This window comes from Vulpes lagopus, chromosome 16 (assembly GCF_018345385.1).
Source record: "Vulpes lagopus strain Blue_001 chromosome 16, ASM1834538v1, whole genome shotgun sequence".
Taxonomy (NCBI): domain Eukaryota; kingdom Metazoa; phylum Chordata; class Mammalia; order Carnivora; family Canidae; genus Vulpes; species Vulpes lagopus.
Window position 1 is genome coordinate 9,275,190 of NC_054839.1, and position 27,488 is coordinate 9,302,677.

The 27,488-nt window shown below is 38.2% G+C and overlaps 1 protein-coding gene across 1 annotated transcript; it reads left to right on the forward strand.

The window, feature by feature from the left end:
- Positions 1-27,488, forward strand: CCDC168 (coiled-coil domain containing 168). Its single transcript, XM_041730821.1, has 4 exons — positions 1-7; positions 693-726; positions 7,055-11,939; positions 12,045-27,488. The coding sequence occupies exons 1-4, from the start codon at positions 1-3 to the stop codon at positions 27,408-27,410; spliced, it is 20,292 nt and encodes a 6,763-aa protein (XP_041586755.1). The 3' UTR covers positions 27,411-27,488.

The window sequence follows — 27,488 nt, forward strand, 5'->3', positions numbered from 1 at the left end:
ATGACACGTACCTCCCTCTACTCAGAACCAGAGCAGTCACTGCTGTACCTGATCAAGACACTGAGCAGCACTGGGAATTTTTTTTCTGGCAGAGCATTCCATGTGGTTATGAGATGGGCATATCACCTTTTTGTATTTTGGGGCATCCAAAATTGAAGATTTCAGAATGAGACATCAATCTATGTCACATATTACATAAAAATGTCAAAGCAATTTTATTTCTTTAAAAAAGCAGCACGGAATAGACTGGAAGATAATACATTTTGGACATTGTGGGAACTTGTAGAGTCCTGGACTCAAAATGATTGGTTGGCAATCTTTTTTATAATTTTCCTAGGGATTATTTTTGAGATCATACTCATAAAGATTTGTACATCCTTTAATAAGAAGCCTGCACTTCCAGAAAAGGGTAGTTCAAGTGCTCAGGAGGTAACATGGTTGATTCTTTCTCTCCTATCTTTCAAAATCATATATAAGAATTACTTCTAAAATTGCAGAACTTTGATATTTGGACTACTCTAACATTTATTTATTGTCTTCTTGAAATAGAAGGAAAACAATTGCCTGAAAAGTGTGAAATTTGGTAAATATTATATAATTTCATGATTTAATGTAAAAGTTGTTCAACCTGAGCCTCTCGTATTGGTGCTCTGACCTTTTTTTGTTGTTGTTATATTCCCACTTATCTCTAGATGACTGGCCAATTCCTTCATCTTCAGAAGAAAGGTAAGTGATCTATTTTAAAATTAAATGAAATAGATTGGTATTGTGCTATTCAAAATTGCATTTACATCTGAATTACAGAAAAGGGTTTTCCCAAATGTATAGAGCACCACAGCTACTTGACATCATAATTCAATCTAACATTGATTATCTTTTTTTAATTTAAATTCAATTAGCCAATATATAGTACATCATTAGTTTCAGATGTAGAGTTCAGTGAATCATCAGTTGTATCTAACATTGATGTTAATGGTTATGCTCTGTTCCAAGCTGTGTTAATAGCTTTTCATGTACTGTTGAAATTGTCCTTCCAAGTAGGTAGTATTATTACTGTTTATAAATGAGGAAAAAGAAAGTTTATAGAGGTTTAGTAAAACTTGCTTCCCTAACCGACCTCTCTGCAGTGCAAATGAATAAGTAGCAACACCAGTTCATATAACTCAATTAAAAAAAAAAAAAAACATTTAGCACCTACTGTGAACCAAGTAAACCCTCAACTAGGTACTGCAAGGATGGTACTCTGTTTATACAGTCAGAATCCATCAGCATCCCAAAGATATACCAGTGCTAGGATTAAATATGACATCACTACTCTTATTGCTGTTAATATTTTAATTGCTCTTATCAAGATCCATTGAACAATCATTAGATATCTGGTCTACAATGAACATTGTGTTTGATGCTGGGATACAAACAGTAAGACAGTTTCTGTTCCCTAGAAGCTTACATTCTCATGGAGGAGACATATACATAAAGGATGAGTAACTGTGATAGAATCATTAGGAAAACATTTAGGAGATACCTAAGCCAGCATAGGGTGTTGGGGATGGCTTCATGAAGACGGTTATGCTGGAGCTGAATTTTAAAGGATGAGTGAAAATTAGAAAAAGACAGCAGGTTAGGAAGATAAGGAGGTCATTTCCAGGACATGAATAGTGTAGCAGGGTATGTGCACTAAATTATGACTACTGTTAGGAAAGAGATATGGCTCTCATGGTGGGCAGCATATTGTAGTGAAAAAACACAGATTTTGAATTTTAAAAAATCTAGGTTTATGTCATACTTTTGCCTCTTAATGACGGGATAGCCTTGGGCTTAAACTCACGGAAATTCCATTTCCTTACTTTCAAAAAAAAGCAGTTAGAAGAATTACCTCTTAGGAAATCATGGAGATTAGTTAAAATGATATGTGTAACAAAGCAAAAATACTTTATACCATGGCACCAGGATTATTTTTGAGGGCAGAACCATATTTGGGAGAGCATCTTAAATTATTTTGAAATGAAACTACTTGAATATTGGTGGAAGCTCAAGCATCACACTCGTTAAAGTGCATCGCATCAGAGACCAGATGAATTCTGCCTTGCTTATGAGGCGGGAGAGAAGAGAAAGGTGGAGGACTGAGCAGATAGGAGGGAGGAGCAGGGAAGAAGATCTGAGGCTCAGGACTGAATGGTGTAAAGAACATCATGAGAACACTGTGGTATCTGGAATCAGGGAGACTCTTGCTGGCCAGGCCTAGTTCAGTGAGCAAAGCAAACTCTCATCTGACGTTGATCCAGTTTTGGGGAATGGTTTGTTTCAGCGTTGACATCAGCCTTAGAAGTGTGTTCCTGGAGAGCCTGCCACCATTATATGACTCTCAAAGCTTGGAGCTGTCACTGACCAGTTGGTTTCAGAAGCGTATTTCCTGAAGGGTATTATCATTGATAAAAATAGTTTAAAAACAAAATTGGTTATTTATTTGTTACCATGACCTTAGGATTGTACTATGACTGTATTCCATTGAGCAGCTTAATGGATTAACAACTACTTCTGGTATTTACTTTTTAGCATGGCTATAGAACTCTCAGTCTTCCAAGGAGTGTAGAGATTTCTTTTAAATTTTCCAAGGCCAGTTGACATTGCTGGGGAGAGGCCAAAGGACATTGCAGAAATGGGAGACACGACTAATGTTTCAGTGGGTGTTATTTGTGTTGCTGTAACCAACTCCCCTCCATTTCTGCCTTCAGTTCTGAGCCACTTTTACGAGTGGTTTGTGTACGTACATTTCCCCCCTTCTGAACTAAAAGAAAGGGTTGGGTTGTATGTCTGGGTCAGCTTGTTATGGATAAGAGTTAGTAATCAGAATAGGGTAAGATAAGGTAGAAGAGTATTCCAGACAGGGGGACCAGCTAGAGCAAAGGCCCTAAGGGGGAGCTTGAATAGTGTTTTAGGAACAGTAAGAAGGCCAATGTGGCTTGTGCAAGGAGTGGGGGTGACATACAAAGGATGGGGTTCGAGAAGGAATCGGTGACCAGATCATGGTTGGGCCTCTTAGGCCATGTTAAAGACAATAGCTTTTACTCTTAAGTAACAACAGGGAATCATTGTAGAGTTTTGCACAGGGAAGTGATATGTTCTGTCTTGATATTTTAAAGGATTATTCTGCCTGCTGTGTTGAGAGTAGACTGTATTTGGTCAAGGGTCTAAGGAGATGGCAGGCTATTGCAAGTAACCCAAAGTGAGAGATAAAGGTGAGTGACACCAGGGTGGTACCAGTGGAAGTGGTGAGACATTGTTGGTTTCAGGATGTACTTAGAAAAGCCAACAGAGGAGGCAAAGGTGACTCCCAAGAGTTTTGGCCTGAGCAAGTAGAAAGTGGAGTTGTCATCAATCCGGATAAAGAAAACTGTGGGTAGAGCAGGTTTTGATGGGGGAGATCAGGAATTTTGTTTCGTATTTGTTGAATTAGGGATATTGATTTGATATCTAATAGAGGTAGTGAATAAGTGGTTTGGAAAAGATGTCTGGTAGAAGTCATATGTTTGGGCATTGTTGGCTTATGGACAATATTAAAAACTACAAGAAAAGATGAGATTTCAAAGGAACTGTAAGAAGAGAAAATGAACAAGGACTGAGCCCTGAGACACTTCAAAGAGGTAGAATGAAGAGGAGGAGCCATTAAAGGAGACTGAGAAGGAGCTACCATGGAGTGAGGAAGAAAACCAGGAGAATTATGATGGCCTAGAAGCTTGCCAGATGGAGTGTATGTAGAGCTGATATTTCAGATATCAGACCCATAACCCTTATAAATATAGAAGCAAAATCCTTACATATATTTTTAAAAGACTTTATTTATTTGAGAGAGAGAGAGAGAGAGCATGGGTGGGGGACAGGGTGAGGGAGAAGCAGGCTCCCCACTGAGCAGTGATCCTGATTCTGAGCTTGATCCCACGACTCTGGGAGCATGACTCCAACCAAAGGCAGACACTTAACCAACTGAGCCACCCAGAGCCCCTAGGAGCAAAATCCTTAACAAAACACTAGGACAACAAATCCAGCAGCATATTAGAAAGATTTTACACTATGACCCAGTGGGATTGTTCCTAGGAGTACATGGTTGGTTCAACATATGAAAATTATTGAGCATTGTTTTATTGTGTTTAAAAATACACTATTACATTGCTGAAATACCTGTGTTGCATTTCAGCTTTCCTCTTTTTCCTGAAATGTGCAAGAATTAATTCTTTTTATGTATTACATTTTCACTATTCTACTTTTTCTTTCTTTTTAAGATATTATTTATTTATGAGAGACACAGAGAGAGAGGCAGAGACATAGACAGAGGGGAGAAGTAGGCTCTCACAGGGAGCCCAATGTGGGACTCGATCCCCAGACCAAGATCATGCCCTGAGCTGAAGGCAGATGCTCAACCGCTGAGCCACCCAGGTGTCCCAATATTCTACTTTCTTAAGTGAATAATCATATTCTTATCCTGAAAAAATTTTATCCTAATTATGTTTGGACACTGTTATAACTAATTGGGATCCCTTGATTCCCCAGAATGCTTGTATATCCCTACCTGTATCAGTTAGGATATTTTAATTCTCACATGACAGAAAACCATGATTCAAACTGCCGTACTAAGAGAGGTGGGTAGAAAGGTGGCCAGCAGAGTTTCAGAATCAGAATAGCAACATCCAGTAAGGAAGTAAGATGTCAATTTTTCCTGTGTCCTTCTTAGGAACAAGGCAACTTTTTCCACAGGTCCTTAAAAATCTTTGTCTTATGCTAGAATTAGTTCATGCCCACTCCTAAACTAGTCACTTGGGAATGAGATTACTGTTAGACTTAGCCTAATCATTGGGTGTAGAGTAACGGTGCAGAGTCCACTTGCATGATCATTATTCCAATCCAAAATTCTGCTGTGAAGCACTGCCCTAGAATATAGGCTTTTCTATTGATCAGAAATAAATAGCTGTTAAAATAATCTGGGTTTACTTGTAGAAAACTATCGCTTGTGGTATTGGACATTATTCTGTTCTATCTACTAAATATCCATAAGAATATTTTCATCTTTGCCAAAACTTTCATACAGAGAACAGAAACAAACATATTCTTTGTAAAAGCATATAATCTTAACCTGCGACTTTTTGTTTGTTTGCTTTTTTAAAAGTCACATTTATTCAGCATCATGATCAGACTATTACATTTAGCAATCAACAGCATGGGTACAAAAAAAAAATCTACATTAAAACCTTTTGTTGGGCAGCCCGGGTGGCTCAGCAGTTTAGTGCCACCTTCAGCCCAGAGCCTGATCCTGGAGACTGGGATCGAGTCCCACGTCGGGCTCCCTGTGTGGAGCCTGCTTCTCCCTCTGCCTGTGTCTCTGCCTCTCTCTCTCTCTCTCTCTCTCTCTCTCTCTCTCTCTCTCTCTCCGTGTCTCTCATGAATAAATAAATAAAATATTTTAAAAAACAATAACAACAACAACAAAAAACCCTTTTGTTGGAATGCTTTATACTTTCCATAGAACAGAAACTAAAATAGCTTGTTATACAATTAATCACAAATACAGTGCTTGAGTTTTTTACCCATACACATGAGTATTGTCTAAAACATGTCTTCTTTGTGGCAGCAAGGCCCTGCCTCACTGTGCTTGGCTGAATTCACAAATCTGTTGTCACCTGTAGCTTCCCTGTCACTTCTCCTCTTCTGCTAAGCTTTGTTTCCTGGCAGTAATTTAAAAAACCTTTTGCCATTGCCATTGCCATAGCTGCTGCTGCTGCTGCTGCTGCTGCTGCTGCTGCTGCTGCTGGAACCGCCGTAGCCACCTTGGTTTCATGGTTTGGCAAAGTACTGGCCTCTACCACCATAGGGGCAGAGCTCCTGCCTCCAGAATGTCCTCCTTTCATGGGTCCAAAATTTGAGAACCGATTGTTGTAATTGCCAAAATCATGATAGCTTCTGCCGTCTTTACCAAATCCATTCTAGCCATTTCCACTGCCACCATATCTACCACCACCTCGACTGCCACAAAGCCACCTCACCCACTGAAGTTCCTTCCATGACCAAAGTTGTCATTCCCATGAAAACCACCTCCACGACCACCAACAAGTTTCCAGAACCACTTTGACCTGTTTAGCTGGATGAAGCACTAGCCATCTCTTGCTTTGATAGGACTTTCCTTACTTCACAGTTACGGCCATTTGCATTGTGGTATTTTTGAAGGACAGTCTTGTTTACAGAGTCATGATCATCAGATGTTACAAAAGCAAAATGTCTCTTTTTGCCACCGCCTCAGTCAGTCATGATCTAAATCAGTTCAACTTTCCCATACTGTTCAAAAGAATCTCTTGGATGATATTCCTCAGTGTCTTCTGTAATGCCACCAGCAAAACTCTTTTTCACAGTTAAGTGGGCACCAGGTCTTTGAGAATCTTCTCTTGAGGCAGTCTTCTTTGGTTCCACAACTCTTCCATCTACCATGTATGGCCTTGCATTCATGGCTGTATCCACCTCCTCCGCAGTAGCATACATGACAAACCCAAAGCTTCTGGAGCCTCATTATCACACAGTCTATAAGTCTTCCCCATTGTTCAGAATGGCTCCTCAGACTTTCATCGGTTTCAAAGCTCAAACCTCCAATGAAGACCTTCCACAGCTATTCACACTCTTTGGGAGACTCTGACTTAAACATGATGGTGGTGGTGGTGGTGGTGGTGGGGAGACTAATGATGCTTACTTGGCAGCATCCAAGGGCAGAAAGATTAACCTGCAACTTTCACTCATTGCTGTCAAAAAGTCTTTGAATAGGTTTTTGATGTAAAAAATCCCTTGTTCTCTGAAAAATGAAAACAATTTACTTCACCTTCTCAGTGGATTGATTTATGAAATAAATGAAACTAGGTTATGAGTTATTTTGTAATGTAGATAATGACTTTTCAATTTATCTTTATGTTGAGCTATGTTTTCATATACTATGTTGGGTTTCCTTAAATCTAGAAGAGAGTTCTTGTATGAAATATGTCCTAAATGACAACTCATTTATATGTTTCCTTATATTCAGAGTTGATGACTTTTCAGAAAGAACAATTGCTTCATCACTTACTTCTGAAGAAAATGAAAGTAACTTTGAAGATAGAGTTCTACTGGCAGATGAAGTAATATGGTTGAGTACCAGTGAAAGTAAATATCAAGTAAGTCACTTTAGTGAAAGTCATATAACATCTTCAAATGGGACTAGCTCATCTTTGTCACTGTTTCATTCAGAAGTAAAGGAATTTCTTCCAAGCCATGGAGGGTATCCAGAAAATGAACATGAAACAATACAATTTTCATCAAAGAAATTATTTTCAATATTGAAAACCAACAAAAATAAAAATTTGATATTTTCTTCCGACTTTAACTTTTCAAGAAGTTCTAGAAGATCTATAGAAAGTGAAGATCTCAATGTGGCACCATGCCCTCCTGCCCACTTATTTCTTTCCAGAGACCAAGTCAGAATTCTGGAAGAAAATGTGAGAAATCAAGCTGCTTTAAAATCCAAAACTACATCAGAGAGTAAAACTACTTATCTGTACTCAAGATTTCAAGAGTCCCCGATTCAGAATCAACATTCTGTTACAATGGATATTTCTGCCCAAGCACAAGATTCTCTTCCAGGACAAAATGCTATTCAGAATCAAGGTTTTTATGAAGCCAGATTTACTAGCCAAGTCCAACAATTTGTTAACAACCAAGAATCAGTCAATAGCCAGCCTGATATCATGGTCTTTGCTCTGCCTCGAGATCTGACAAGAAAGCCATTTTGTAGCAGCACACAAGAATCCTTCCAGACCCAAGAAAAGGACAGAAGCCAACATTTGGTGAATGTGTCATATTCTGTTGAGAATCAAGATTCAATCAAGGGCCTAGAGTCTGATAAAAACCAGTTCGATGAGGCCCAATATTCTTTTTGCTTTGAAGATTCAAACAAGAGTAAACATTTAATTGAGGGGCAAAATGCTATTTTTAAGAATGCCAGATGTCTAGTTTTAACTGTAAGTCCAAATGCACTTGCAGAAGGGATGCTACAAATAGAGAGCGTAAAACCAGAGGGCCAGAAACAAATCACTTCATCAGAATTAAATCAGTATTTTACATATGGCTCGGGGCCTCTTTCACGTACTCTTTTTAAAAGGCAGAAAAACAGGAGAAAAACATTACATAGTAAAAGTAAATTTAGTCTCATAGTTCTATCTCAAAAGTCAAAGAAAACGCAAATTCCACTGGTATTTCAAATCACAGTATGTCACACTTCAAAACCCAGCAAGTTAGGATGCAAGTATAATGCTAAGAAAGAATTACATCAAAGGAAAAGTATACCAGATACAGCTTTGCATCTTATTTATGTTTCCAAGCCTGTCCCTCCTTATATTAAGAAGTATTCCAGAAAAGAACTAGTGAAAGTCATGCCAGGTGTAACAGGATGTAGACATTCTCTGTCACTTGATGCAGAGAATGTCAATGATGCTGGGTCTACAGAGAAAAGAAGAACGTCAGGCAGGACTGGAGATATAAAGCAGCATGGCAGAGAAAATGAAGGACAAAAAAACATTTCACCGAAAACCTCGCCTCAGCTAGAACAGTCTTTTAACAATACTTTTCAGCTAAAATCACCTTGTTTTTCACTAATAGAAATGAACTGGAAGAATAAAGAGTCTCTTAAAGGCCCAATTACACAAGCAAAGGGAATTGGTATTGCAGAGTTTCATGCCCCGAATATTAAAAAAACATCTGACCTGCATATTCCAAAGCAGGAGGCACCTTTAGAAGACATTATATCAGGACCTTGGCAAAAATTTGTCTCCTCTCCTAAAGTGGAATCGAACAGGAGGATGAAAACACAGGAAGACCTCAGAAGTACAGAGAATTCCCATCTTCCACTTTTAGGTGGAAAGAAATTACCAACTAGTTCACCAGAAATGCGAAGGTACTTTCCAGATGGAAATACACAAAAGCAAGAAGATTTTCTAGAAATTGTTCTGGAGACTTCAGAGGTTAATCTGTTCATTTCACTAGGAATCAAAGAGTATAAAGACAGTGAACAATTGGCAAGTATAAGAACTCAAAAGAGTACAGAAGATGTAATTATGAAGGAAAAGAAACCACCAGTAACACTTCATGCTACAGAAGGTGATAACCCAAGTGATAGCGAGGGACTGGAATGCAACAGTAGAAGCAACGTAAAAAATATGCAAGGGGAAAGAATATTTGCTACATTTCTTGATGCCACTAACACCACCGTTTCTGAACCACTTGATATGAAAATGCATAGCAGATTAAAAGCCAAGACAGATAAAACAACAACAGGGTCTAGCCATTCAGTGGTAAAGCTGAAGAAATTACCAGATGAAAAGAAAATATGGGATGCAAAATACATCGAGAAGAGATGTCTATTTAAAAAGCCACAAGAACATGTCAGAGAGGAAGAGGAACAAATTTTAGAAGAAGGAGTTCCACAGCTGCCACAAGATTTCAGGCTTAGCTTGCAACTAAAGCAGAAGCCCAAATATCTCAGATTTGAAATAAAACAGAGCAGTCCAGGAAGTGGGGAAACTCAAAATAAAGAGCAAGAAGTACAATCACAAACTCTTCCTACAGAAACAGTTTTGGTGACTAGTCCATGCCCCACAATGGATCCATTTCAAGTTGAGGTAAAGCAAAGCGCAGAGAGACTTACAGGCAGAGAAACTACAGATCCAGAGAATCCTCTTACAGTTCTAGAGAATTCACGAGTTGGTGAAGTTTTAATTGAAACAAGAGAATGTGGTATCCCATTTGGTGGAAGCCCCAGAAAGACAATGGATGATCATATTGCAGAAGAAAAGACAGACCTCAAAAGAGTTTTATCTGCAATTGCCTTGGGGTCTTTCATTATCCATATGCTTCCTTTATCATATTTTAAAAGGCAGAAAATAAGAAAAAAATTATCAGGAGCCAAAAGGCTACTCAGCCCCAAGTCTGTAATTAGGAAAGTAAAGAAGTCAACAAACTTACTGATGCTTAGTATCAATAGGCATGGTACTGCAAGTCTTAGGAAAAGATTGAGAGCCAGTTTTAAAATCCTGATTAAACAGATGCTGCAAGATAAAATTGTGGCAGATGTGCTTGTGAATGTTACTTACACTCACATGTTTATTTTGTCTCATAGTAGAACACACAGCAGATTAAATGCAGAGAACTGCAGTCAGACCGAGCTAAAACAAGAGAAATCCAAAGATGAAAAGGAAAAAAAGTATTCTATTAATAAAAGCAGTTACTCTCGATACACACTAGAAGAAGTTAAATTGCAAGATGAAGTGAGGGGAGATGAAGCTCCACCAGAAGCAGTCCTTCATGACAGCTGGAACCTTAGAATGGATGCAAATCCAAAGAAGGAGCTCAAAATGGAAGAAGTACCTCAAACAATTACATCCAGAGAAAGCCTTATGGAGTCTGTTTCATATACACTTGATGGCACACAGAACAAGGGACTGCAATGCAGTTTTAAAACGAAGATGAAAAATCCACAGCAAAATAAAAACAGAGCAGATGCATTTCTCAATGTCATTCAGTCCAAGGTGTGTCTTTTGCCCAATGCCAAAGTGAGTAGTGAATTAAATATAGAGACAGATATGCAGAGGATAACAAGACATGGTCATATGCAGCCAGTACAAGGTAAATTGCTAAATGGAAGAAAAGTACATTGTCTACTTGTGAGTACTTTATCTAACAGTGTAAGAGATGAGAAAGAGGAGGAAGGGAAACATGAAACTTTACCAGCTCCAGAGAATAGCCAACGCTTCATATTCAATGCATATCAGAATTGTGGCTTCATCAAGTCTGATGAAGAACTGAAAGAAACACAAAGTATAAATATTCAGGTACAACCACAAACACATGATAAACAAACTATCTTAGGTTCTACCTCATGCCCTGTATTGGATCAGTTTCAATTTGGAAATCTAGAGAGTTATGCTAGGTTTTCACCTCCAAAGTCAGGGGAAGGAAAGATTGATGAAATCATTTTTTCTACAAGAGAATACAGTGTCCCATCTGATTCAAATCATCAAAAGGAACAGGCTGGTGGTACTGAAAAGAAAGACACAGTGACTTTTAATTTCTGCATACCTGCTTTATCTACACTCAAAAGGAAGAGAAATTTTAAAAAATATTCAGACACGAAAACTTTAGTGAATCTCAAATGTGGAATTTTAAAAGCAAAGAAACCACCAGTTTCATACATATTCAGTATCAAGGGTGGTGTTAGCCCAAACCATAGAAAAGAATTGGGGTGTAACTCTACAACCAAAATGGTAGAGGTGGATCAGAGTGAAAAGATGGAAGCTAAAACGTATTCTTCCATGACTATTACTACACCTAACCTTAATATGTATAGCAAGATAGAAAGAGAAAAAGGTATGTTAGGAGAAACAAGTCTCAGTTCTAAACAAGTAAAGCAAGCAATATCACCAAGTGAAGGAAAGATTATCTCAGATGACACCAAAAAAAACAGCCTTCAAGATGAAGAGAAAGTAAAAAAAAAACAGGAGACATTAAAAGTAATTCCACAGCACAGCCAACACTTCAAATTTCATTCAGGCCAAAGGAAGGAGCTTGACCTTCATCAATCAGAAGGCCAAGGAAGTGTTATTGAACAAGACATCTCACACCGAATGCAGCCTACAGATTCAATGCAGGGAGAGAAGCCAAAGAAAAGCCACCAGACACAAAATGGTGCAATATATACAGCAAGTTCAAAGCTTCCTCTTCTAAAATCAAAGGAATCGCTAATTGGTGAAATTTTAATGGATACAATGAAGGTTGGTGTCCTAACTGTTGGGAGCCACATGGGGAAACTATACAGTCATGGTAAAGAGAAAAGTGCAGGGTTTAAAAATCTACAAGCAACTGTTTTGGAGTCTTTGGATGTCTCCACACCTGATCTATCTGAATCTAAAAGGCAGAGAAAGACATTTACATGTAGAGCCTTAAAAAATAAAATGAATCCTAAATGTGTAGTTATGAAAGCAAAGAAGGCACCAATTTCACTGATATTTAATATCTCAGGGAATGGTTGTCTAAAAAACCTATGTCCAAAGATCCTGAAATCGCAGGTTATTGACTTGTTAATTCATATAAAATGCTCTGGGGTCCTGGAAGATCTTATTGCAGAGAGAAAGGAAGGATTAGCACAAGAATTACCAGCAACAGTTCCGGAGTCTTTGGATTTATCCACATTTGCTTTACCTGCATTGAAAAGAAAAAGAAACAATTTAAAATATATAGACAGAAATAAAATGAGTCTTGAATGGGTAACTTCAAAGGCAAAGAAGGCACAAATTTCCCAGACACTTACTATTTCAAAACGTGGAACACCAAGCCATAAAAAGCAATTCAAATATAACCTCAAAATCATGATGAAACAAGGGAAACCCACAGCAGACATGATCCTAAGTGCCATCTCCTCTCCTGTTCCTGTTTTACTTGACGTGAAAATGTATAACAGAATAAAAGCAGAATCAGATGTGTCATGGAAGATGAGATTCAGTCATGAACTGCAACAGCGAGAACAATCACCAGATGGGGAGAAAGCCTGCTCTGCAGATTCCAGTGATAACAGGGGTCTTCCCTCCAGTAGCACAAAGGAAGTCAAAGACCAATGTGAAGAAGCAGCCCTGAGAAATTCTCAGCACTCCAGTTTCATTGCTGGTAAAATGAAGGAGCCCCACTTTGTGAAGTCAGAACTAGAAGTGAAGAATTTAGCAAGGGAAAATGTCACAGAACCACTTAACACAGTCCAGGAACTGCAGCAACAAACACTTTTTACAAAAAGTGTATTACATTGTGTTTCTTGCTCTATTTTGAATTCACTTCCACTTGAGAAGCTACCAAAAAGAACAAAAACACAAAAAGGCTTAAAATATGCAAAGAGTCCAAAGATTTTATATCCAGTCCTAGAGAAATCAATCCGTGAGTCTTTAACTGTTACAACACAGAGTGACATCCTGTCTGAAAGAGGCCCTAGGAAGGAACTTGCTAGTTCTATTCCAGAGGTAAAGTTGCAAAAGGATTTACAAGCAAGAACCCTAAAGTGCTTTGATTTCTCCACACCAGCTTCATCCGAGTTTGAAGGTCAGAGAAATGCAGCACAAATCCCCAAGTCTAGAAATGGGAAAGCTCAGGTGGCATCAGTTTTAAAGACGATCGACATCCCTAGGTCTGGTGCTCTTAGCCACGGGAAGGAACAGGACTTCATCTTGAAAAACACGGCCAAAGAAATATCTCAAGGTATGCCAGATATATTTGTGAATATTTTCCCTTTACCAACACCTGGTTCACCTGCCATCAAAATGTATAAAAAAGTAAAAGCAAAGAAAGAGCCATTAAGAAATAAAAGCAATATTTTACAGCCACAACAACACAAAGGGGAAAGACTGGGTCCATATTCTCCTAAGAAATGGAGCAACTCAGGCAGTACGTCAGAATCAAGATGGCAAAATGAAAAAGAAAGAGAGGGCAATGGAGTGTTATTTGAAGCAGGTCTACAATTCCTGAATAATACAAGAAGGAGAAAAGATCAAAATATACTTATTACAGAGCAGAAAGTGCAGCAACAAATACTGGTTTCAAAAAATAAATTGGAATCTACTTGTTCTCCTCTGATTCCATTTCAAATTGAAGAGCTGAGCAAGAATATTCCATCACAAAAAGCCATACCACATAGAATAGGTCAAAAGATTCCATGTCCAAAATCAGGGAACCCAGCATTTGACTACTTTTCAATTGATGAAGCAGAGTGTAGCCCTGTATCTGATGGGAGCCCTGCAAGGAAGCTGGATGTTCACACTGCAGTTTCCCTACTGCCTGAAGAAGAAGAGGAAGACATAAAAACTCAGAAAATAATGAAACACAGATTGATTCAAAATATCTCATCTACCAAATCTGGGAACTCAGTACTTGGAGATCCAGGAAATAAAAGCTCTAGAAGGAAAATGGGTGGTCACATTGCCAAGAAATATAGGTTGTTGCAAAGAGATTTACTAACAATGTCCACAATGTCTGTTTTATTTGAAAGTCAGGAGAAGATACTAAAATTTTCAGGAAGGAAAAATCGTTTGGGTCCCAAACGCATAACCATGAAAGCAAAGAAGCGTCTTTGTTCACAGTTGCTTAATATCACTGAGCATGATAATGTCTGCTATAGAAAGGAACAGGATTACAACTTAAAATCTACAATAAATGACATGCAACAAAATAAAAGTATAGCAAATGCATTTTTGTTTCCCACACTTGTTTCAACTGATAATGATACAGATATTGAAATGCACAGCACATCAAAAGCAGAAATGGATCAACCAAGAGTAAAACTGTACAGCCATACCTCTGTAGAGCTAGGAAAATCACCAGGTGATGGGGAAGTGTGGAAGGCTGACTCAACTGATACACAAAACAGATCAAGCAACACAATAAAAAGGAATGTGCAACATAAAAAGGAAGAGGAAAATATTCAAAAAATGTTATTGGAATCAGTTCCAGACTATAACCAACACTTTAGTTTCAGTGCCTATCATATGAAAAATCCTGGTTCTTACCAATCTGAGTCTGAACTCAATAATTCAGAAGTCAGAAACTCTTGGAATTTGTCTTATACAGCACAAAAGATGAGGCAAGAAAAATGCTTTAGAGAAACTATTTTGGAACCTGTTTCTAGACATGTAATGAATTTTCTTCAGGTTGAAACAGTGAAAAGTCATCATGCTCAAGAAGAAATTAAATGCATGGAAGGTGTAAAGACTCCATTTCCAAAAGTGAGGAAATCAAAGACTGGTTCAATACAATGTGGTGCTCGCTGGGATAGAAACCCTAGGAGAAAATGGGATAGTTCTATTTTTGAAAGAAAAGCATGGAATCAAAATGACTTGGTAAGAACGGTCTTAAAACCTTCCAATTTTTCCAGCTTTGATTCATCTGAACCTAAAAACCAGCGCTATACTCTAGAGTTTGAAGGCAATAAAACTATAATAAATCCTAAGTATGTAACTCTGAAGGCAAAGAAACAGCCAGTTTTACAGTTGCTTAATATCACAAGGTGTTTTACAGGAAGCCATAGAAAGACAATGGGGTGCAAATTCCAATACAAGATGAAAAAGAGGCAGTGGTTTGAAAGTGTGAGCGAGGCATCACTCCTTGCTGAAGGGACTGAGATTCCACCACCCAAGTTAGTGACTGATAAACACTCCTTCAGTGCAACAGCAAGGGACACTCTGTATAACAGAACACTTCACAGAAATTTGCATGGTCATATCACAAAGGAAAAGGCAGAGTTAAGGGAAAATTCAGCCACAACTTTCCAGGGGCCTTTAGATTTCTTTATGCCGATCTTATCAGACTCTGAAAGCCAGATAAACACAGTACAATTATTGGAAGAGAAAATCACAATGAATCTCAAGTGTTTAACTATGAAGGAAAGAGATCCAGTAAATTCACAAATGCTTAAAATCAGAGGGCGGTTTACCACAAAACGCAGAAAAAAACTTGGATCCAATTTAAAAGCCAAAATGCAACAGATGAGACAAGGTAAAAATGTGGCTGATACATTTCCAAATACCGGTTACTTCACACCAGATACCTCTGACATTAAAAGGCAAAGCAGACTCAAAATAGGGATGGACAGAGTATCAAGGGTTAGTGGTGTACAACCAACACAAATGGAGTTGCCAGTTGAAGGGCTAGTGATTTCACAACCACTTAATACCACTGGTAATGCTGGTTTAAGCATTAATGAGCAACAGGAAAAAAAGATAGAAAGAAAGAGAGAGAAAACTGTATTAAATGTGGACCTAAAATTTATGTATGATTCTATGCCTATTTTGTCACACACAAAAATGGAGGAATCCCCGGGTACCTGGGGTATCTATGAAGAGTCTTCTGAAAAGAGAAATACCCTAAGCAAAGCAAATGCTAGTTCTGCTTATGCCTGCACACCAATGCATCCCAAAATCATAAAACATAAAGCTAAGGTAAAAACAGCAGATGTGGAAAACACTTTGCATACCAGTCGGGTGACATTGAAGGCAAAGAGGCCACCTGTCTCCAAGCTGTTTGATACTGTCACTACCAGATATGGAACCAGAAGGAACAAAATGGAACTGAGATGTTACATTAAGACACAGAAGGAGTTCCAGCAATATAAAACTGTAACAGATTTATTTCTGAACAATATTTATGGCTCTGGATCTGTTTCATCTCAAATCAAACAATTTACAGAAGTAAAAAGGGAGAAAGACAGGCCAGGAAAGCCCATGTACATTACTCCACACCTAGAACTGGAGAAATCACTAAACAAAAGAAAAATATCATCTTCAGGGTCCACTGATATTAAGAGTGCTATATCAAGAAATATCAAAATACTGAAACAATGCATTAGAGAGGAGAAAGAAAACTGCCAAACTGTCTCACGAGACATTCTCCCGCAATGTAGAGATCAGTTAGTGATTACCCAACAAGTGAAGAAGGAGCTTGATCATGTGAAAATAGGAGTTGCTTTGAAAAGAGAAGGGTACCCTGATCTAGCTTCCCCAAAGAGGGAAATCAATTACACTAGGTTCAACATCCCAAGAATTAGAACACATACAGACTGTGAATTCTTTGTTGCACAAAGAGTAAAGCACAAAGATGCAGACATTGTCAAACATTCAGTTTCAATTCCATGGGAGAGAGGAGTATCTGAGAAAACCAATGTCTCATTAATTTCAAAAGGACATAATATATATCTTACAGAGTTGGATGCTTTTCGACAGAGGACTCACAAGGAGCAAGAATTGTGGAAACAAAGTATTTCAACGACAATTCGGGGATCTATTGTCTACCCCACTATGGAACCTTCTCATTTGAAAATGACAGGGAAGGTAGCTGAGGAAGATATGTACATTAACAAAAAAAATATTTCACATCTATTGAGAAGAGAAAATATAGAAGAAACCAATATCTTACAAGGTTCAAAAGGACACAAGTTTCTTTGTACTAATCTGGTGGTCCAGCAAAATATGTCTGCAGTGCAGAAAGGAGAGGCGAAGCCAGATGACATTCCTGAAAGTATTGTGGATTCTGTGTCTCACCCAAATAGGGAACATCTTCAGGTAACACAACCAGTACATACAAAGAAGGAAGATGTAAGCATTCCTATGAGGTTACCTGTAAATCCATGGAGAAAAGAGCAATCAAAGTTAACTGATATTCCATTAAGATTAAATAGACAGAAAATAATTTTTCCAGAAAACCTAAGGGTGAAGCAACCACATAGTTCTACCCAGGATAAAGGAGATATTCTGGAATCCATTTCTTCTTGCATATTGCATCAATTCCATAATGAAAAGCTAAAGAAAAAAGTATCAATGGAAAGAATGAGCTCAAAAGTTTTGAGGTCAGTGGTAGACAAAGCATCAAATGAAGCAGATAATCTAGGAGATCCACCTTATATTAACTTGTATAATAGAAAAAGAAAAGAACATCAAAAAGAAAGTACATGCAAGGTTCTTCCAGTGTCTGTTTCTCATTCCTCAATGGATGTACTTCAGATTAAGTTGCCATGTATAAAAAAAATATTAAAGCCTCCAGCATACCACACTTCAAATACAAAAGGAATTGGTTTGCTTGTTGAGGAAAAAAAGCATCCAGAATGTATACATCAGATTTCTCCAGAGTCTGCTCCTCACTCTTTGAGGGATGTATTTCAGAGTCAGATACCACGTGGAAAGAAGGCATCAGAAATTGTTAGCATTGTGGATTACATTCCAAGTACAGAAAAAATTGGCCCACCCATTACAGGAAAAGAAAGCAAGGTGCAGACAGGTAAAGGTAAATCAGGTATGAAACTGACAAGTTTGTGTACTTCCTTACCATCTCTATCACACACTAATATGAATTCAAGAGCAAAAGTAGGACAAGATAAGTCAGGAATACTCAGGAGCTGCCTTCTACCACTAACGCTCCAGGTATCACCAAATGTCAGGGAAATATCATTTGCAGAGTCAATTAATAGAGACAGTTTAAGCAACATACAAGAATCAGAATATTTGCCACAGGAAAAAAAAGATGGAGAAAATGTAGTACATGTGAAAGACATAATGGGCCTCCAGTGTGTCACTTTCAAAGGACAGAAAACAGCTTTTAAACACACACTGCATGGAAATGAACCACAATGGAACAACAAAGAACAGGAGGAAATGAGACAGAAAAATAGTGATCTCGACATAGTCAAGAATAAACATTATGCTTCCATCCCTTCTCCACCTCACGTGGAATGGGACCCTGAGATGAAACAGGTACTCATGCGAGGAATCACAGGATTTTGTCTTCCATCACTGACACTTCAAGAATTATCAAATGCAATGGGAATATGTGAGGAACCAATTGATGATATTTTAAGCAGTATAAAAAAGGCAAAGTATATGCCACAGAAAGATAGAGTGGAAATGGCTTTGGAAGAAATAAGGCATCCCAAAATAATAGTTCTGAAGGCAAAACAGACTCCAGTTGCACAGGAATTACAGTTGAACATCAAAGAAAAAGAGAAAAAGCTGCAAGAAAATAAAGATAAACAAGTTGGGATGTGGAGCGAATCTTCTGTTTCCATCTCCTTTCCACCTTACTCAGAAGTGGACACAAGAGTAAAAGGGGAAGAAGCCATGCTAATAAAAACAAGATCCTCTTTCCTACAAACAAAATTCCAGGAGTCATCAGATACAGGAAAAATAGCATATAGACAGTCTATTAATGGTGATGCCTCAACCAGTATAAAAAAATCCAAGGAATATATAATACAGGAAGAAGAGGAAAGAGTAAAAATGGTACAAGTCATACCTTTGAGGAAAAAGAAATCACCAATTTTACAGGAAATCCAGCTGGACAGCAAAGAGCAAGAGAAAAAGATACAAAAAATGAAAGGTGAGTCAAATATCTTTGTGACCAATACCAGTACTTGCATACCTGCTCCTTTTTATGTACAATTGGATACAAGAATAAAAAAAGCAGACTATGTGACTGAAGTTACAAGATACTCTCTTCCAGAACTATCACAGCAGAAATCATCAGATGCAATGAAAAAAGCAAGTAAAGAGTCCACTGATGGTGATATCACAAGTGATGTGCAAGAAGCAAAAGAATATGCACTGCAGAAAGAAGAGACTAATGTAGAGAAATCATCCAAGAGAGACATGATGCAGCCAAAAGATGAAGATTTGGAAAGAAAGCAAGCAGTTTTACAGGATATACCATTGAATCTTAAAGAGCAGATGATAGTGGATCCAAAAGGTAAAGACCAAGGGAAAATGGATCGTGGAGGTAAGGATAAACAGGAAGTAGTTCTGTCCTCAAATTGGGCTTCTGAATCTTCTCTAAGTTACCATGAATTGAACACAAGTATAGAAGGAGAAGAAGACATACAAGGAATAACAAAATCTGCTGTTTCACTACTACAGCTACAGAAATTATTTGATGCAAGGAAAATAGTGTATACAAAGTCAGCTGGGGATGATACCCCAAACGATGTAAGAGGAGTACAAGAGTATGAGCCACAGAGAGAAGAAGATAGAAGAAAAATAATAAATATGAAATACATAATGTACCCCAAAAGCACTACTTCTAAGGCAAATACTTCTAGGAGTTGTGACCCCCAAATTAGAGAAGTACAGATGAGCATAAAAGAAAAAGTAAGATACATACGAGAAAGAAGTGAGCTAGGTAAGATTCTGACAAGACCCTCTCTGTCTCAAGTTAAATTAAACAAAGGTATAGAAGGCAAGGAAGAGAAACGAGTAACAGGACCCTTTCTTCCACCCTTATGGCACAGGGAATCATCAAATGCAGAGAAATTAAGATATACAGTACCACTTTTGGATGGTATTTCAAACTATTCAAAGAGAACAAAATGCATGACACAGAGAGAAGAGGATAAAGCAAATAATTTTGAGAAAGATATAATACATCCCAAGTACATAAGTTTGAAGGCAAAGAAATCACCCCTTCTCCTTATACTCAAAACAAAGAAATTGCAAGTGAACATGAAAGAACAAGAGAAAGTGGGACAAGAAGATAGCAAGGAAACCATTGTGCTTCTGAGCAAAATTCATCCTTGTGTCACTTCAACTCGTCTTAAGTGGAATGCTATAAAAGACAAGGAGGGTGAGCCAGGAATAATAAGAAATGATGCACCGTATATTGAGCCCCAAGAATCATTGCCTTCAATGGAAATTGCATCTACAGAGGTGCCCGATAGCTATGTGAAGAAAGGAGAACAACGTCCACAACAGGAAGAAAGGAACAGAGTACAAACCGAAGCCATGAATAGTTCAAGGCTGCCGAGGGATACAGATTTTAAGGCAAAGACATCATCACCTCCTTACACATGCAGTGTCACTGAGCACGATGATTTGAACAAGAGAAAGGAACCCCAGTGGAGTATGAAGGAGGAAGAACAGGAGCAGCAGAGAACAGAAGACCCTGATGTGGCTCTGACAAAAACTCCTCCTTCCACACCTTCACCATCTTATCACAGATTGGACACAAGAACCAAAGTAGACAAAGACTTGCTTGAAGTTACAGGATTTTCTCCTTCACAGTTGCTGTGCCCCAAGTCATCAGGTGCAGGAAAAATCAGATATGCAGACTCCAATAAAGGTATTAGCTCATGTAATGTAATAATAAAAGCTTATCAATGTATTCCATATACTAAGGTAAAGGACAGAAAAAAAATAAAATATGGAGAAGGTATAAGGTTCCCCCAAATAATCACCTTGACAGCAGAGACATCCCCACTTCCACATCTACCCAGTAGAAAGAGACTACCTTTGAATATTAAAGAGCAAGGGAAAGGAGTGCAAAAAGGCAAAATTGAACTAGAAAGTGTTCTGAAGGAAACCTATGCCTGCTTACCTTCTTCATCTTACCTGAAATGGGACACAAGAATGTATGAAAAGGAAGACACACTAGGGATGACACAATCCTATTTTCCACCACCAAAGATTCAGGATCCATCCAATTCAGGCAAAAAACCATATACGAAGTCATTTGATGGTTATGTGTTAAAAGAGAAGGGTAGACTCAAAACTGATACTGAAAACAAAATGGCCCGAATACATATGGCTCTGAAGGCAAAGGAATTACCACTTTCACTTATGCTGAATACCAAAAAATTGCAGTGGAAAATTAGAGAGCAAGAGAGAAAGGTGCAGAAAGATAAAAATGACACAGCTACAAATCTGGAAAACATTTGTACTTCTTTATTTACTTTACCACATCTTAAATTTGGCTCAACAGAAGGAGAAAGGTACATGATAAGAATTACAAAACTGTCTCTCCCACAACTACAGTCTAAGGAATCACCAGATGTAGTGAAAACAACATATGCAGAAACAACTGATACAGAACTTTCAAATGGTGTAAAAGAATTAAAAGAACACACATTACAGGAAAAACCGAAGGATAGAGAGAAAAACATGGATGTAAATAGTCTAGTAGATCCCACTGATAGGTATTTAAAAGCAAAGAAATCACCTAATTTACTTAGATACAATCTAAATGACCTTCAGTGGAAAGCTAAAGAGCAAGAGGGAACAGCTCTGGAAGTTCAGCATAAGCCGTGTGGTGCAATGCTGACTAAGACTTGTATTTGCAGATCTCCCCTACTTCACTTCATCACGAATACCAGAGACAAGGAAAAGAGAATGCCCATATTAGCGAGATCCTCTTTTTCCTCAGTCAGCTTCCAGGAATCATCAGATTCTGAGGACATGGAATATATAGAGCCAATTGCCAGTGATATTTTAATCAGCCCACAAAAAGGAAAATATCATATTCCCCAGAACAAGGAAGAGAATGGAGTAGAAATAGTAAACCTCATGCTCCCCAAACATCAAGAAAAGAAGATGCAGGAAAGTGAAGATGAATCAGATGTGGTTGTGGCCAAGTCTTCCTCTCCATTACCATCTCTCCCTCGCCTGCAGTTGGATAAAGAAATACAGGTAGATGATGAAATTCTAGGACCTACAAGGTCTATTGTGCAGAGAGTATCCAGTGTTGGGGAAATAGTGCATACAGAAGCAATCAATGATCGTGTCATGAAAGACAGTGAAAACAGGAAACAACATGTGTCTCAGGAAGAGGAGCAGGACAGAGAAAAAACAATAGATAGAAATATGATGCACACCACAGATATAAGTTTGAAGTCCAGGAAATCACCTCCTTCCCTTATGCTCTACAGAACAGAATTGCATCTGAACATTGTAGGGCAAGAACAAAAGAAACATGAATGTCCAGGTAAACCACTTGGTACTGTGCTAAGAAAACTTTATGTTTCCAAACCTCCAGCTAAGCTTACATTGGAAAAAGGTACACAAATAAATGAAGAAAGGCTTAGAATTAAAAGACCCTCTCGACTTCCACAAATATTTTCAGCAGTATCAGATACAGAGAAGAGAGCAGATACAGAAGCAATTTGTGACCTAGGAGAAAAAAAACAACATATGTCACAGAAAGAAAAAAAGCATGAAGTGAAAACAGTAGATATGAGGATCAGGATGGATCACAAAGAGGCCAGGATTTCATCAATTTCACATATCTTTGACACAAAGGAATTTGTGTTGAATATTAAAGAACTAAAGGAAAACATGTACAAAGGTAAAGATGAGCTACCTGTAGTTCTGACAAGGACTTTTCTTTCTGCCCCATTAGCTCCTCCCCTTTATCTAGACTCAAGGAGCAAAAGAGACAAAGATGTATCAGGAGTTACAGGATCCTCTCCTCCACAGCAAAATTTCCAGGAATCATCAGATACCCCAAAAATGTCAATTACAGAGGTAGTTGCTGGTAATAGTGAAATCATCGTTAAAAAATCAGAACACTCTGTGCCACAAGAAGACACAGTGCAACAGTGGACCTCAAACTTCATGATCAGTGTACAGCGAAGGAATGAACCTCCACGAGTCAAATCAGAAGGAGATTTGAGTCAGTTAGTTTTAAATTCACAGCCTGAGGACGTTTATTTAACAGGATTTGGCACCATAAGTGGGAAAAGGTTGGAATATTTCTTTACAGGGCAAGAGGTTCAGCCAGATAAATATAAAACAGAAACTTTCACTACATTTCTTTCCTACCCCACAATGGATCCAGCTAAAATCAAGAATCTGAAGAAACAAACTGAAATAATGGATAGCTTAAACCACAAAATGAGTCCTAAGGTTTTAGTTTCACCACCACAGAAAATATCTAAGGAAATATATGTCACGTTTGGTCCTCCTGCAAGTACAAATGGATTTTCTGTTTCAGAGCAAGGTGCCCACCAACAAAAAACTTTATCAAAAGCATCTCCAGGATCTGCAGATTCATATAAATTTGATAAGCCTGAGGGAGATGTACACGATAAAGATAAAATGAGCAAAATACCCTCCCCCAAAGTGTTAGCCCCACAGACAAAGGGATCACTTGAGAAAATGAATATCGCAGGGTCAGATACCACCCCAATTATAGAGGAACAAGAGATTGTCATGAAAAAGCAAGTGGTGCTACAGTCTGAAAGTGGACAGAAGACCTGGCTGGACTCCAGCTTTTCTCTTAAGTTCCCACTTCAAAATGAAAGGCAAAAGACACCATTGGAAATAGATGTACACAAACAAACTACAGTGTACCCCAGAATACAAATATTACCAGGAATTCACATGGATATTACAGTGTTTGATACCATAGGAGGGAAAAAACAGACATCGCCAGTTCCAGAACAAGAAGAATGTATTCTAGAATCACTTCAGAAGTCTCTTTCTTCCCACTGGACTTTTCCACTTCAATCTGGAGGTCTAGAGGGAAAAAATAAAACTGATACAAGCACTACTATAAATCTGGAGCAAAAAACATTAGAGATGGAAGAAGGGGAATTAAAAATAGACACAAACATAGCTATCTGTCTGGGAGAGGACAAAACAGAAATGCACAAGCACACCATGGTCAACCTGGAGGAGAATAAGAAAAGGGAGACAAGCAATACCATAGACGTGAACATTCCATCTCTAAAGGCACAGAAATCTCAAATTAACACTCAGATGATGACTCATACAGCAAGCAGCTACTCAATCAAGCAAAAGCATAAAAAGAAACTAGAAGTCTCTGTTGCAAAACAAAATATTCAGCCACAGAAATTGTTTCAAAAACATGTTCTGGATTCATTTTATGCCTATATTCCTCTTTCTCTCAAATTAGAAGGCTGGAAAGGCAGATTAACAGTAACGGATTTGAAAAGAGAATTGAGCCCCAAATATTTAACTATGAAAATCCCAAATCATCCAATTTCACAGATTCTTAACAACACAGGACGTGGCACCCCAAGCAATAGAAAGAAATTAGAATATGACTTGAAGAAACCAGAGAAGACGATTTTGTGCAGTAAAGATGCCTCAGGAACATTTATCAGAAATCTCTCTATTTCCACGATGAGTTCATCTCAGACTGAAGAAATAGCAGACTTTGAGACAAACCTAGAAAGAGAAAAGATATCCTGTCTTTCTGAATTCCAGAAGAAATCACCAAACAGTAAGAAAAAGAGCTCAAGCACTGTAAAGGAAGGGAACCAGAATTTCATAAACACAGTTCCACCAGATTCCCAGCCCTTTTTTGTGTTGGACAAACAACAAATGCAAAAACTTCCCAGTGTCAAATCAGAAGCAAACCTCAGCAGTGAAACAAATGAAAAAATTTTAATTCCACAAACAAAAGAAGAAAGTGTTGTTCCAGGGCATGCTAGCTCAAGGATCATAAAAGAACCTGACTTGCTTATGACTGAGGAGGAAGAAAAGGCACCAAAACCCATTCTGACACCCACAGAGTATCCACTTATGTCTGACTATCCTAAGGACAATGTGGAAATCCATATGGAAAGTCCCATAAGTATGAATATTTTCCCCCCAGGACTAGAAGAATCACAACATGGGACTCAGCCGTTCCATATAATGGAGTGTACCTCATCCCCTGACCAGGGGGAGAAGAGTGAACCCATCCAGGACACAACCACACAAAAGGTCCAGCAACAAAAGGCTTTTCTAGGAACTGTGCCGATACCATCTCAAGTTAAAAGTAATGAAATAAAAGTAGTGGCACATAGTACAAGTGCAGAAAGTTCACTTCCTCTTTGTGAAGCAATTAAGAATATCTTTGAATCCCAGATAAAAAATATAATCCATGACAAAATTTGTGAGGATATACTGAAAAAAGTAAAAGACCATAAATCTAATGATTGGAAGTCACTGCCTTGTGCAGGGAGTCCAGAAACAACATCCACAACGATACCTCCCAAACTGCAGTCAAAACCCATTTTAGAACGTTTTACTCCCAAAGAGAATGGTAGGCTCACTAATCATTTAGAGTCAAAAGCATTTGAAATCAAACTGAATCTGATACCAGAGATGGCAAAACACTCCTTCCAAAGGTTCGACTTTTATCTAAAACAGTCTATTTCAGAAGATAACAGTTGGAGGCCATATCCAAGACATAAAAAAATTTGCTTTTTGTCTCTAGAAGGGATTGATACTATAGAACTGAACTTCAAACCGAAATATGCCAAGGATTCACCTCCTGTCAGCTCTTTGAAGACAGTGATTGTCAATGTTTCAAGTGACAGTGAAGAGATCATTACAAAGTTAAAGAGTACTCGTAAGCTAGAAGAAAGTGGAGTGTCTTCAGTGACTTCTGCTGAGCAGATGCTATGGCCACATGTTCTCCAAAACTACTCAGTAGAAGAAAAAGACAAACTGCTCATACACTTTTCTATGAAGACATTGGAGATTCGAATGAAAGCCTTTCCCAGAATTGTAAGAGAATCATATGCAATGTCCAATCCTCAGAATATAAGGAAACCTTTATCTAAATGTATTCATTCTGGTATCAAAGTACCAAAGCGAAAAAACAGAGTTTTGTTAATTTTTGAGGAAAAATCTCTTCATCAAATAGATCTTGATTTACAATATAAATACCTTCGTTTTCTCCTGGGGCTTCCAGTCAAAAGTATATTCCCTAAACCAACTGCACTTCCCAAACATATTCTCAAGTTAAACACAGTTGCAATATGTGAAAACATAGATTACAGAGGAGAAAATAGTGATGATCTTTGCATTGACATGGAACTGTTAGAACAGCACATCTCTTTCAAAAAGGAAAGTCCTCATGAAAACTCATCACTGATGAGAAAATTCCTGGAACCCATCCAGGTGTGTGCTTCTGACCCTGATCAACAGGGCACAGGGCAGAAAGATACTACAGCTCTTTCAGAGTTAAAATCTCACGTGACTCCAGGAAAAGATAAACAATGTCATGTATGGTTTCAAGAAACAGATGCAGACAAAGCTTTTGATTCAAAGACTCAGGAAAGTGCTCCCAGTTTAGTTGATTCCCATTCAACTCAGCTTTCTGAAGATTTTACTGGGAGTCAGACAAATATTGAAAGTTCAGCCAACATGGAGGAATGCTCAGCTCTTGAAGCACAAGAGAGTGAAGAATGTATGTTTTTGGAAGCCAACCCTTACTTAAGTCAGGAATCACAAAACATTCTCTTTGAATTACAGAAAGGCATTCCTTTGGAAAATCTCTATAAGATGGAAAAAAGCAAAACTGTTTTGAAACCATTGTACAGGGAAGATTCAGGTTCCCATCATACTAGAGGCTGTAGAAAACATTCCTCAATTGTTACACCTTCCTATGAATTCCACAAAGGCAGGAAATATAGCTCATCCTCTAAGATGCCATCTCCTGACTGGTTGTGCCACAGTTCATTAAATGCTGTGGAAGTTCCGTCTAGATCATCATCCATCCCATCTGGTGAAGGGAAGACTTCATGGACTGCAAGGTACAGAACCAGCCATTCTTCAGCTCCCTTAACGGAATCAAATGTCAAACTACATCTTGCAAAAAGGCAAGGTAAATCTCACAGGCATCTGGAGAGCAAAGAAAGAAAGAAGGCCAAATCTGACTTATGTAGAAAGAACAACATTCATTGGGACTGTGATCGCAGTTATACACAGAATAAAGAGAAATGCACAAGAAAGAAGGTATGTCATTATGAGTCAGAAAGGTCAAGTTACTTCCCAGGCCGACTTGAGTTATCAAAGCCTTATCAAGAGGATATCAGCTTCCATTTTGAAAGAAAACAAAACCAGCCATTTTTTTATGCCTGTATACCAGCAGATTCACTGGAGATTATACCCCAAACTGTTCGCTGGACTATTCCCCCAAGAACTTTAAGGAAGACAAACTTCAGAGTTCCTCTGGTGGCAAAGATTTCAAGTTCTTTCAATATATGGACTTCATCCAAAAAGTTCTTGGAGTCCCTCTTGGGGTCCTTCAGTCCAGTTAATCCAAATTGATATGAGCATATCTAGATTCATCTGAAGTAGAAAGCTGGTTCCTATTGTGGTATTCTGTGAAAAATAAAATCAGATAAA